At 43.2% G+C, this 14,172-nt stretch overlaps 1 protein-coding gene across 1 annotated transcript; it reads left to right on the top strand.

Annotated features, from left to right (window-relative positions):
- Positions 1-1,062: 1,062 nt before the first annotated feature.
- On the top strand, positions 1,063-3,896 carry LOC119029255 (Krueppel-like factor 2). The gene is made up of 3 exons (XM_037115966.1): positions 1,063-1,582; positions 1,813-2,770; positions 2,882-3,896. Exons 1-3 carry the CDS (start codon positions 1,511-1,513, stop codon positions 3,055-3,057), a joined length of 1,206 nt encoding a protein of 401 aa, XP_036971861.1. The 5' UTR covers positions 1,063-1,510; the 3' UTR covers positions 3,058-3,896.
- The last annotated feature ends 10,276 nt before the right edge of the window (positions 3,897-14,172 follow it).

A 14,172-nucleotide genomic window follows, 5' to 3' on the forward strand; every position in this document is an offset into this window, starting at 1 on the left:
TTCTGTTTGTGTAATTACCTCATTAATATTGTTAATTTCTTCTCCAAAAGTACACAGTGCCCCTTCAAAATTGTGTGTGGTCACTTCTTTTTTCTTTCTCTGTTTTAAATAAAGTCTCCAGCTGCTTCAGTTGTTACTGTGAATCTTCAGAAATGTTCTGTGGACTACCACACTTCCCCTGACTTTATATCATCAGGAGGAGGAGAGGATGACTGAGTTTCACTTTGTGGGCGAACTGTTCCTTTAATTTCACAAAAATGAACCAGCAATTTAAAAAAAACAACCAAAAAAAAAACTCTGTTTTTCTGTCCGAATGTCCACTGTCACTCGGTTATCCGTGTCACTGCATTAGCAAAAATAAATCACAGTAAGTACAGATGAGTCAACAACTATTTACTCCAGAGGCTTCTTCAGCGGTGCATTTATCACATCAGCCCTTCTCATACAACACTGTGGCCGCAACAAAGGTTCGCCATTACCCCGCCTTTGTTTATTCACACTGATCCAAACAGAGCCGGGTAAAGTCTCTGTGTGGTTTCACAGAGAAGTCGTCTCGCCTCTGAGACCCCCCCACCACCACCAGTGACGTTCACACAGGTGGTGAGGCGAGTATGGGCGTATGATTCCCGTCCTGAAAGGTCATTGTAAATGGGGCTTTAGACTGCAGGTAGAGATTCATATGGTCGATAAAATAAAGAGTATTGACACTAAAAAGCTGAAATCAGAAGAACAGTCATGATGGATGTAGCTGAAGCCAGCAGGAGGAGGAGGAGAGAGTAGTTTGTGTAAAGAACTGTTTTGTCTGCTCATTTGCTGATAAATACAAAATTCCTCTTTCTCCAGAGACAGAGAGATGCGTCCCTTGTAATCGTCAACATTTTATTTGCCAAAAAACAACTGAGCACGTTGTCACAATCCAGACACACAGTGAATAAACATGGATGATAATCACATAAGGCAGCATTCAGTGTGTGCGTAAAATACACCGTATCCTAACGCGTAACGCGCAGGGCACCTGCTGCATCTCTCCTGCTCTCGGTGCGCAGCATGTTTCCCTTTAGTATCGGTTTCGTTGCTCTTTTTCAACAAAGTGTTAATGACTTATTGCGTGTGTCAGTGGTGGTGTGTAGGGGCGGTCTGTCGCTCTGCCCTGCCAGTTGTTGGCCAGGTCTGACGGAGGGCGGGTTCGTCTCCGAGAAGGTTAAGTAGCTGCCCGCAGCGAAGAAGCGAGAGCATTCAGCTGCAGTCTATCCGCGACTCTCACCTCACCCCTGTGACTGACTCGCAGGGAAACTCGGACTTTTATACCGAGGCTAAATTTAGGGGGCTGGCCACCCGGTCCACCCAGGAGTAATATTTATAAGAAAAGCAGATCGTTCAGCTTCACAGGAGAGAGGAGCAGCAGCTCAGCGGACCGCAGAAAACGCATCGCTCTGAAGCTGTCGACTCTTTAAAACACCAAGTGACTTCGTTAAGTATTTCTCAAGGAATTCATTTCTACCTTCTGGAAATGGCCTTGAGTGGGACCATTCTACCATCAATCTCGACGTTTGCCAACCAAAAGGAGAAATGTTGGGAAGATGTAAGTTTTCTTTGACTTCATCACACGACTCAGTTCACTTGTGTTGCTGTGTAAATGGGTCTTGTTCGTTTGTTCCTCGGCACTCACATTGTGTAAAAGTTGTGTTTGTATGGTTCTAAGTAATGTTCACTCTCGGCGCACTGTGCGACTACTTATATTAAATTAAATGTTGTGAAACATAGTTGTGCGTTTGTGAAACAGTCTGTTGTGTTGTCTCCTCCCTCCTCCAGAGATGGAAGGGCGACATGAGCAGCGCGGTGCTCAGCGCGGACAGCAGCTGTCTGTGCAGAAAAGACGAAGAGGACCTGGACAAGTTCTTGGATCTTGAGTTTATTCTCGCTAACACTGCCGTCTCTGAAAGCATCTCCGGGACTGGACCAGAGTCATATCGGCTCCAGGACTCCGGGACGTCCGCGTACCAGCAGCACAACGGGATTCCCCAGCAGCCTGTCACCTACACCTCTGCCCCGGACGTGAGCAGGCCACCTCCACCCTACAACAGCATGATGGCGGAGCTCCTCCGTTCGGACGTGGACACCAGCTTCCTCCCGGGGAACAGCCCCAGCATCCAGGGCAGATTTCTTATCAGCTCCACGCCTTTCCATGCCGCTCGGGATTTATTCGCCGAGCTTCCGAGCATAAAAGCGGAGCCAGCCTGCATGGACACGTACGGCCCGGTCACAGGTCTGGTGCCTCAGACTCTCACCAAAATTAAGCACGAGGGGAACGTCTCGTGCATGGTGCCATACGAGCAGCAACCTCGGATGGCGAACTCCCCGCAGGCTGCGCTGGGCAGCATGACGCCGCCGCTCAGCCCGGACGACCTGAGGAGTAACTCCACCTCTCTCACGCTCCCGCAGAGCTTCCACCCGCACCACCGATGCGCTCCGGGGGGATTTCCTCACCCGCACAGCGGCATGCAGCTGCCCTTCCCGGGGGCGCACCACCACCAGTTCACCGGCATGTTCGGGGAAGACGCGGCCATGAGCATGCCACAGCAGCCGGCTGCCGGCCACCGGGTGCTGCTCACCCCGCCCTCCTCCCCCCTGGACATGGACACCAAACCGAAAAGGGGTCGCCGGTCTTGGCCGAGGAAACGAACAGCTACACACACATGCACTTTCAGCGGCTGTGGAAAGACATACACCAAGAGCTCCCACCTAAAAGCGCATCTCCGGACACACACAGGTGAGGCGTGCGTGTGGCGCGTGCTGGACGCTTTCTTTTCCATTCTATTATTTGTTTATACACATGAATATTATAACCCCTCGCTCACGGCTGTTGTGTTTGTGCTGACAGGAGAGAAACCCTACCACTGCAGCTGGGAGGGTTGCGGTTGGAAGTTCGCTCGTTCTGATGAGCTTACACGTCACTTCCGGAAGCACACTGGACACCGGCCGTTCCAGTGTCACCTGTGTGAGCGGGCCTTCTCCAGGTCAGACCACCTGGCGCTGCACATGAAGAGACATATGTGAGGATGGTCCAGTGGGACACAGACTGAGCGGATACAGAGACACCTGTCATGATAAAGAAGCAAGATGCATAAATAGAGTCCAGGAATATAAACCAAAGTGGTACCATGACAGCATAAACTGCCATACAGTGTGATCAGCCCACTGTTGACTGCACTGTGACACCTATAGATATGTTATAGGAATATTAGGAGCCACACCAGATGCCTTCAAATGACATTTTGTAAACTAAATCTATTTAAAAAAGTATTTCTAACAGAAGTGACAAGCAAGGAGGAGAGAGAGCCAGCCACAAAGACACACGCCACAGTGTTCTTTGATCCTATGTAGCTGGTACTACTTTTGTATTTAGTGCTGTTTATATAGACAACAAATTAAAGGAACATTCCACTAAACATGTCAGGCACATGCTGCTGAAGCAACTGGAAGCAGACAATCCTCTGAAGAGCAATGATTACTTGTTGTATTGTCACCACGAGTGCCTTCTATAAAGCTCTGTTTACACTTCTACGAGTGCCATAGTCTCCACTGGCTCAGAGACAATCACAGTGTTATTCTGTGTCTTATTAGAAACAAGCTTTGAGACAATGTTTTGTTCTAAAACTGCCTTTCTTTGTGACCTCGTTGAACGCTTGAATAGATTGAGTGTGTGTGTTTTCTACTATTTGAAGTCAGGTTCCCAGAAGTGCACGTCACCTCAACACCCGCTGACTGACAAAGGTCTTTGGCAAAACGCCATGTTTGTTTGTGCCTTGAGCACTTGCACTGCCTTGTAAATAAAATCTTTTTATATAATGTAAAATAGATTATTCTAATGTACATATTAAACTTAATGAACAACACCATTTGTATGATTGACAATGCTTAAGATAGAGGCTTAGCAGGTGTGTAAAACATGGTTTGATGTGTACACACACATATACATGAGCTGGCCTGGGACCCCCTAAAACCTCCACAGTCAGTAACAAGGGGCTGTCAGTGAATCACTGTGGGACAGAGCATGAGACAAAAAGGTCCTCCACCAAAATGTGTCTATTATCATTTTCTCAAACATGTACATGTACAAGCAATACAAACCAGGAACTGGGGAAGCACTATCATCATGAAAATACATAAATAAAATGCTATAAGTAATAAAATATACAATGTTGAGCTCAGCTCAGCAATCAGAGTGACCAGGCAGTTCACTGACTAATGCACATGAATCTCAGAATATCCCTGGACCAACAGCAGGCATCAAGGCTGGCATGGATCCCACAAGTCTGCACAGAACCCAAGTAGCCCCTAAGGCAAAATGATTCTTGCCTCTCAGATGGTTTTACCTGAACAATCTTCATATGTCCAAGGAGGTCAAATCATGAAGTACTTCACAGTAAAAACTCAAAGGAAAAGATCAGTGGGTTGCCCATCAGCTCAGCTGGCAGAGCGGGTGTCCAATGAGGCCTTGTCCTCACTGCAGCAGCCTGGGGTTGGAGTCCTGGCCCGGGGCCCTTTTTGCTGCATGTCATCTCCCTCTCTCTCATCCTGTTTCCTATCATCTCTGACACTGTCCTATCAATAGAGGTCAAAAACATTATAACAAGGATCAAAAAAGGGAAGAAAAAACTTCTCTCCTATCCTGGTTCTGAGGTTTAGAAAAAATGCTTTTCTACATTACAAAGATATCTACATTTCAGGCTGAATTTTGAGACAATGTATGTAAAATGTAATAGAAACCATGTAGAATATTTCATTTTGAAACATGAAGGTAAAGCTTCAGAGATTTAAATGCTGGTTGGATCAAGGCCAGAGCCCAGACAAGCCTGTCTGCCTGCAGCATCAGACCGATGCTTCCAAGCTGGACAGAGCGGTTGCCAGCACACTGTTGCAGCTGCCTATAAATACAAACACTACATTGACATAATTACAGAGGCTGGATATAGATAGAGGATGCGTTGGGGCATGGGGCAAACCACAAGGAGTTGGAGAGACGAAGGGGGAATACAGAGGAGCCCAGTCTCAATTAAAGTGAGGAGCCACTGAGATAAAGGAAAGTTCACCTGGAATGAGGAGAAGATCTTTTCTGGTCTTGTCTGCTGCCAAGCTACCAAGCTGGAATGAATGAACAGTGGGGAGGAAGACATTATTGTGTTGAATGTGTGGAGGATTTCACATGCTGTCATTATTTGGACATGCACAGATAAAAAGAGTTTCATGGTGGCACCCTGCATGTCTGTTCAGCTATGACATGTAACCATTTGATTCCAAGGAAAAGACACATTCACTGATTCCTCAATATCAGAATATAAATGATTTCTATGAAAATGAGTCCACAAGAGCATAACAAACGTGATGGAGGGGGAAGAGAGAGGGAGTCTGAACATCTGAGTAAATCCCAGGACAGTAAAGCTCTCATCGGTTGACAACTGACAAACTGCACATCCTGGTTCATATAAAGCATACTGTGGTTTCTGCAAACTGTTAAGAACATTCACATTTACACATTTGTATCACATTCACATTAAATGTTTATGACCTGACTTTCATGCTGGAACATAGAGGGGACGGTCATCAATTTACTGGAAAGTCTGGGAAGCCAGTGACCACGTTCACGTCTGTGTTTCAGCAATTCTAAACATGACACACTGAATATTGTTAATGAAACCTCGGACAATTTCCAAAGTGTTTTACCATTATTACATTCCACATATTACATTATTAGGCTTTCTGTGTTTGTGCCTGAACCTGACCAATGCATAAGTGCAACACTGTGTGAAGAGAAAAATAGGAAATTGAACCTAAAGAAACTTTTATTGCCAAGTGGCTTGTGCGAAGCGATAAGGCTGGATTCACACCAAATCAGGTGTTGTGGTGAAAACGCAGCTCTTCCCATTCATTTTAATGAGGACAGTCTGTTGGGGCTGCGGTGGAGCTGGCTGCAGGGGGCTCCCAAACTAAAGGCAGCCAGCTGTGAGAAGTTGAAGCTGAAGTTGAGTCAGCTTTTGGAGACACGCAGCTCAATGTCACATTGCAGTGGCCAATCCCATAATAACTGGCATACTTAACCTACTGAGGCAGTGGCATGACCTCAGATCAGAGGCAGGGTAGAACAGGTCAGTAGCAGGGCATGTTTTTTATCATGGCTAAATGCTACAGAAGTGAACACAATAACACACACCGCACCAACAGATTACCTCAGAATGAACCTTTTGAACCTGCTGGTGATAACAACGACAGCGAGACGGATCAGAAACAAGCCTGCAGGTTAGTCACCACCACCTCTCCATTTCACACTTGGACTAGTGCAGCCATCAGAAGGCTTGTGTGGCCTCTCACAATCACAGGCCACACATCTCAGTGTTATATCCAGGATGGCCCTATGCCAACCCCAAGAAGAGAGGAACCTCCACCTCTATCATTAGTACATTTACTCAAGTGAAAAATCAAACATTTTCATTTCACTTTTCAGCTGGCTGCAGGAGGGTGGCTGCTGCTTCAGAGCGTGGGAAGCTCCTGTCTGAGGGGCTCAGATAGTTTACATGTTGCTTTCTGCCTTCTCTAAGATCTGCTGCCTGGCTGTGTGTGTGTGTGCGTGTGTGTGTGTGTGTGCGTGAGAGAGAGCACCTAAAGACTCAAGTGCACTGCGATGGAGCGGCCTGCTGATTGTTTAAATGTCGAGCTGAAATGAAAACTGCCTTTTTAACCATCTTATATCATTTCCACTGTTGTGCTGGATTGAACAATTTGTGTCATGATGTGTGTATCTCTGTCTGTTCAGTTATGCTGGTTGATTTAGCTCTTTCATAATCCAGCTCTCCTGTCATTTCAGACCCTGCCACTCCCACCTACCATACTTTGCTGGAGCCAAGATCAGCTGTATGCAAGAAGGAAGCAGGCTGGAGGGAAATAATTTCTGCTGTGAGAATCCACCATACTGTTTTTGATTCTGATGATGAAAGTATATTTGGGTCGCTTTAGAATGGAAATGATGAAACTCACATGTGCCATACAGTAAAGCTCCATACTGAAGCATCAGGTTACTGCAGTGAGCTGAAGCTGATGGCAGTTACAGGAAATCCTCCACTAGACCATGAGTTGTATTTTGTGTCAGTGCTTCAGAGGAACACTAATGGCTCCTCTGACAGGACATCAGAGCCCACTCCCGGCTGTTTTCTATCTCAGTTTACTTGACTGGGATACAAACACAGGTAGAGAGGTTTGTTTCTGGTTCCCTGGTCACACCTGACCCATTGGCTCTCACTCCCATTGAGGGCTGCACTACCACTCAGCAACTCCTCCTCCTCCAACATACGAAAATTAAAACATATGACATTCCTGAGTGCAAGAAGGGACATTTTCACTCTTTCTCCCTCCTACCCCCCTATCCAAGACTAATATTTTTAGTTAACTGGAGGTTGTAAACATGCTGACAAGCTCTTGTGCAACAGTTTATCTCAGAGGAACTCCCCTCCAGAGTGTTGAACAACATATTCTCCTCCAGCTCCAAAATAACACACTCATAAAAACATGTGTGTATGTGGAGAAAACTGATACCGCAGAGGAGTTCCTGTCAGTGGGGTTAAAAGGCCACTGAGGATTTAGGAGCGCCACAATTTGCATTTGAAACCAACCCTGTGAAACATTTGAAGGCTAAACCTGATGTTCTTTGGTTAATGACAAACTGACATGATATTGTGCTTATTTTAGTAAGTGTGAAATGAATATTCACTGGACAAAGTGAAAACACAGTTTTCCAGTGAGATTCATTGAACTTTATCAGCTGCTTGGGAAACATAAGATAGGACACACCTTATTGAAACATCAGCCTGAACTGGAAAATTCTTATCTGCATGGATTTCCAGAGCCACAGGTGCCTAACACTGTCTGAGGAAAAGTGGGAATTCTATTCATGGAAAGAGGATGCCATCTACTGGGATAGCAGCACCACTGTGACTGGAACACCTGAAAGAGTCCACTCACAACATGAACAGGACAGAAGAACAGACTGCACATGTTTTACACACACACACACACACACACAGACACCGAGTGACTGTCAGTCAATCCATCCATCTGCCTCTGACTATGTCCTCCTCCCTTCACGACGGTCACATCCACCCCGCTGCAATCACTACTCCTTTCAATCAATTCAGTCCATGAAAGATTTCCTTCTCCTGTGTCTATATCTTTACTGTATATCATAGGCGATTTTAGGCTCTCAAGCACACCTCTGTTTAAACTCAGCACAACCCTTAAATTAAGCATACAGTATGTTTGTGTTTTATTGTCAGTGCAAAAAGGAAAAGACGCGGACGGAGAGAAAGAACAGCCACAGGGACAGTAACTGGAAACTGTTGAACTGTTCAGCTGAGGGGAAAATAAAAACATTTCACTGATAACATTTTAAATGCGTGGGAGCTGAGCACCCCTAAGGCTGCACTTAATGCTGATGTTAGCATGCTAACAATGACAGTGTTAATGTGCTGATAATTAGCAGCTATAATGACAGTATCATTGTAAAGTGCCCAACCTCCTCATTTGATCTTTACAACCATGTTCATGTAATCATCTTATCCTAAAACATTGGAGCGCCTCAACAAGTCAACATGACATTGTGTATAATGTCAAATACATCTCCTCAATCACTCTGCTCATCTTTTATTTAAGTTAAGTCATTCATAGAGATTCCTCTGGAAGTCAAGCATAGAAAACCTCAAAGTAGTCAAATGAATATATTGTGTGCCTAAATGTTGTATCTGATATTGCCGTGCTCATCATAATTAATGCTGACCATCATGTTTGGACTAGGTCAACCAGCCAAAGTGGCTGAATCCTGTTTGTCTTCAGCTCTTTGTTGCTATTTGGATAAGTTTAGAGAACCAAAATACTTATAGGTTTACATGGTAAAAGATTCTATTTGCAAAAAAATGTTTTTCTTGCATTGCATAGAGATGCCGTCTTACATACCTGTGTTGTTGAATGACAAATAAATGAATGTTGAAGCTTGTCTTATCTGACCAAGCAGCAATCCTCAAGTTTAGTCTCTTATGCAATGTAGCACTAAATACACTCTGTTTAATCATAATGTGTAGTTAGTCTTTGCTTAGTGGCTGATGAATTTCTTCAGATGATATCACACAAATATGCACACTTGTGTCCTCTGCAGTGAGTCTTCAGGTAGAAAATGGTGGCGGACAGAAGAGATCTATTGTGAGGACACACCAACATTTATCCTCCAGCTCTCTCTGACCCACATTCCCTGTTAAAAGCCAAAAGGCTTTTCATTTCCTCATCTCCATTACCATAGGGTAAACACAAACCTAGCAAGGAATTTCCTGTTATTCCATACGGAAACAGTTAACATTCACTAACATAGCAGATTGCTTGGGTTTCAGCTAATATGTCCAGAAATGGCAACTGTGTTTGCACAGCATTCATTTCACACTCCACACAGCTGTGTCCTTGAAATGTAATTGAGAGTCATTCACATCATGGTTGTCTGGAGGGATGGCTGGCTGTGTCTGCTTCAGCCTGTGTTGAGTTTCTTATCATTATTCTGATTTCTTTTCTTTTTTCTTTCTTCAGACAGCAGAAGCTGTAACATGGTGGCTCAATCTGCAACATTACAATCTTCAGTAAAGGGGAATAAATGAATAAACAACATATGTATTACAGCCCACACTACCTGTACCTGTATCTGTGTATCGGGCTTGTGAATGGAGTCCTCAGATAGTCATCCAGGTCATGGTAAATCTCAGTTTAGTCCGTTACCTGGAACAAATCAAACAGCAGTCTGGCCTCATTGAACTGAAATGTTTATTCTTGTAAACAGTACAGAGGATCACTGTTCAAAAGAAACCAGCATCTATTCTCTCCTAAACTATTAGTGTAACTGTAAGCAATCCCCCCAATGCTTCGTAGTCTAGCTCACAGCTTCTTCTTTGTCTTCACTTTTTATAGGACAAATATAACATACATGATACTGTACAGACTGTATACACAATGTATGCATCTAATATACACAGCTCAGATTATTTTGCTTAAATGAGAGCCCCCCTCCCCCCCAAGCTTCAGAAGAGAAAAAAGTCAAGTGAACAAAGAATAAAATAAATCCCTCCTCAGTCAGTTTGGCTGCTTCCTCCAAAGCATCAGGGTGAGAATAAAGACAGAAACCAAAGGCAAATGTAATATCCACCATTTGAGAGAGAAATAAAAAGCAAAACAAGTATCACTTAATGATGTTTGTTTTTTTAACAGCTAATAAATTTTTATCATAATAAATACTGAGTAATTAACATCGTCTCTCATATTCACTCCCTGAAATAGATACAAAACATTTTGGAATTAAAGGTTCTGCAGCAAGTGGCAGGAAATCAAAGCATGAAGTTCCTTTACACCAACAGGTCAGAGGAGTTGCTGGGTGCATAAATAATCAGAATGAAGACATACGCCACATATCAAAAACATCAAACTGGATTCACATTATATACAAAACAATAAAATTTTGCATGATCTATTGCACAATGGGGATATCATATGACACATACAGTATGAATGAGGGGACAGCACATTGCAGAGGAACACATGAAGAACAGATGGAGGGTCACAGTTCAAAGTCAGGCTGGTATCAAGAATAAGTGCTGTTTGGTACTGACCCAAAAGCATCAAAAAAGTACCAGAAGTTGGCTTGAAATATCTGCTCAGATTTATGACGCTTCCTGTTTGGACATACAATTTGCATTTCAGAACGTTTTTGTGAAAAGAAAAATGAATTGTTTTGGTATCAGAAAACAAATCCCAGGTACGGCATGGTCACTAGAATACCTAGTCCAGGCTCTCAGGGTGCGTGCATGAAAACAGGTGTTCCAATTAACACTACGTTCAGTTGTGACCTTTGAAATAAGTTTTTCTTGAGCGTTTAACCATCCAAAGTGGTTAAACGTTCCAGAAAAGCTTGAGGTTTTATTTAAGGTTTTCTACTGTTCAGATCCTCAGCCCTGTGCCTGGAAGGTGCTGTGAGCATTATTTGATATACTTGTTAACTGCCACATCTTCTATGAAGCCCTCTGCTTCCTTCATGTTGCTTTTTATACTGTGAGAAAGTAGGACAAGTTGCCCAGGCCTACTCCCACAACTGAAGGTACCGCTGCATCCCATGAGCCTCAGATCTGTTCTACATGATAGAGCTCTGTTCCCATGTTTCACAAAGCGTTTGCTTTAAAATGCATCTGAGCCATCTGTTGTGCTTCAAATACACACACATTTTGAATATTTGTCTTTTTGCTTTCACACTGTTGTGAACAAGTTGCTGTGCTTTAGCTAACTGTGAATTACTTTGCTAGCAAAGGCATTCCCTATCAATTTATTGGTTAAGTTTTATCAATGATGAGCATTTATTAATGATGGTTATCAAGTGTCACCTTGACCTTTAAAAACAAACCCCCAATTATTTGCACTTTCCCTTTAAAGGTTGACATCTTCAGTATAGGAAACACACTACAAGTTGGGAAAGTTGGGAAGGAAGACTAAAGGCCTTCACACACAGTCAGTTTTTTCGTACACATCTCTTTAATCCATCATCAAAATAAAAATGCTGCAGACAGAATGCACAGAAATGTACACTGAGTCTGACAAGTTTATTCTTTGTTATTGTATTTGTTGCAGATATTGACAATACGAAAAAAAAAAAAAAACACTGCTGATCCTAGAGGTTTGTGATGGATGTGAAAAAACACAGGATATCAAACCTATTCCAAACAACTGAATAATAATTTCGATGTCAGAGTATGAGTGACACAACATGACGCGTGGCAATTTTAAATGAGAAAAAAAACATCTTTTGGTCCTTTCATGGGGCTATGTGATAATAAGGAGCATAAGGAATAACACCAGTCTAATACTACAGGTGGAACTTAACATTACCTTAAAAGCCTCATTAGCAAAGTCTTTACATGTGTTGGCATTGACAGCTGACAACAAGCTAGCTCCAGGTAACAGTACCATTGGTTCCAATGAGGAATGAAAGCAGATGTACTGAAATTCCTCAGAAGAGTGTGACCGGAGCATGGCAAAGATTCAAAATGCTGTGAATGGCTCAGAGGTAGATAGAGGCCCCTCCAGAGGTGTTAGCCATGTACAGCTTAGAGAGACTTACACCTACACAATGCTGCCCTACAGATGCACAGTCCGTAACAGCTACAGCAAAGCAAAAATACACAATATGTAAACAAGACAAAGCTCCTTTTGCAAAATCAGTGGCAATTCTGCCCAATTGGATGAATTCACATTACACAGGTTTGAGCTTTTTCCCCCAGAAAGGCAGTTCCACCGATGTGTTGTATTTGTTCAATATTTCAGTCATGTTACTGACCTTCTCACAACCATCATCTTGTTCAGGGTAGAAAGTGGAGAATCAAATGTAACTCTAAATAACCTGAGGTCATCTTGTTGCACCAGTCAGTGCATAGCCTTCGTCAGCTGCTGTGATGTTTACACACTATCTGAGCAGTTAAAAGTTGTATTTCATCGCGATGTACTTGTGACATTCAGACCAATCAAGTCATTTGTTTGTGTGTGGAGTTCTACCCAGGCTGCAACTTATCAGCAACTTACAGATAGCCCTGATCCAGGACCATCAAATGATGTATCACAGCCCTGCCTGGATACCCTGGTGGAACCAAGACATTTGAGTACAAAGACATTCATCAAATCTGTTCTGGGAAGAACATTTGAAGTATACAATAATCATCCACACCATTAAAACTACTGACAGGTGAAGTGATCATCTTGTTACAATGCAATGTTCTACTGGGAATCCTTCAGTGCTTTCATGTGGATACCACTTGTAATGCACCACCCACCTGATTAACTTTGTGACCAACTACACTCCCTCATGGCAACAATCTGCATGTTGTTTGGATGGGTGATTTGTGTCAAGACCCCCAAAAAAAGCAGAACATTGCATTGTAACAAACTGGCATGGTTCATCATGACCCAGGACAGGAAGGCTCTACAGCGGGTGATTTAACTCACCAGAACATCACTGGTACAATCTACAGAGCATCAGTGACATCAGTGAAGTGAGATGTCTGCACAGAGCCCAAAGATACTAAAAGACAACACCCACCCAGCCACAGACTGTTCACCCTGCTGCCTTCTGACAACACATACAGAAGTATCTGCTGACATACCACCAGACTACAGAGCAGCTTCACTCCTCAGACTGTGAGACTCCTCAATTCATCAACAGCACTTCACAACTAGTTTTTTGTTTTTCTTATGTATCATAAAGGGACCACAACTCACATCTAGTTGTACAACCCTGGTGTTGTTAACCTACAATTAAAACACGCTTTCGATGATCAAGGTAATTCAATTCATATTTCAGTGGTTTTAATGTGGTGGTTGATCAGTGTAAATTCCCCTGACTGTGGGCAATCAATCAACACCCTTTACAGACAGGTTACTGCCTTCAGATCAGTGCTGACAAATCTAATCTTATCACGATACAACATTTAAACAACAGGAATATTACTGAACAGCAGTGTGCTTAGTGCTGTCACTGGATGCTGTGAGTGATTTTACAGAAAGACGATCAGCTAAAACAGTGGTCAAAATTAATCAGTACTCAACCACCAGCAGCAGTAATGCAACACATTTCATGAACCAAGTGACTGAAACTTGAGTTCAATCAGCAGTCATCCAGGTGGATTACATTGTATAATAGTCCTGTGACTAAAACACTGTCAATGGTTACAATTGCTCTCAATAATGAACACTAACTATGTCAACAAGCTTCGCTTTAGCGTAGACTTTCTCCTCATGATTACTAAGCAATGGTGATGAAAAATGAGAAACTCCATTTATCCCCTTTTAAAGTAAACCTGAGGAGAACATGTATGCTCTGAGCAGAATGAACCTCCAGTGCATGCAGGTGGAAAAACACTGAATGAAGCATATGATTGGTCATGGACAAACACAATACAGACATCAAACACAACAGGACACCTGACACTACAAGGGGATCTGAAGACACAGTGACTCCAGAATCAATTGATGTTTTCAGTCCAGATAAAATAAAACTCCACACAAACCTCAGTCACCACTTCAAGTAAAAGGGACAGCTCACATAAAACAAGG

Source organism: Acanthopagrus latus, chromosome 11 (genome assembly GCF_904848185.1).
Source record: "Acanthopagrus latus isolate v.2019 chromosome 11, fAcaLat1.1, whole genome shotgun sequence".
NCBI lineage: Eukaryota > Metazoa > Chordata > Actinopteri > Spariformes > Sparidae > Acanthopagrus > Acanthopagrus latus.

Coding starts and splice junctions, on each gene's coding strand:
- LOC119029255 (XM_037115966.1), top strand. CDS start 1,511: ATGGCCTTGAGTGGGACCATTCTACCATCAATCTCGACGTTTGCCAAC. Junction 1,583..1,812: donor AGGAGAAATGTTGGGAAGAT/GTAAGTTTTCTT, acceptor TCCCTCCTCCAG/AGATGGAAGGGCGACATGAG. Junction 2,771..2,881: donor GCATCTCCGGACACACACAG/GTGAGGCGTGCG, acceptor TTGTGCTGACAG/GAGAGAAACCCTACCACTGC.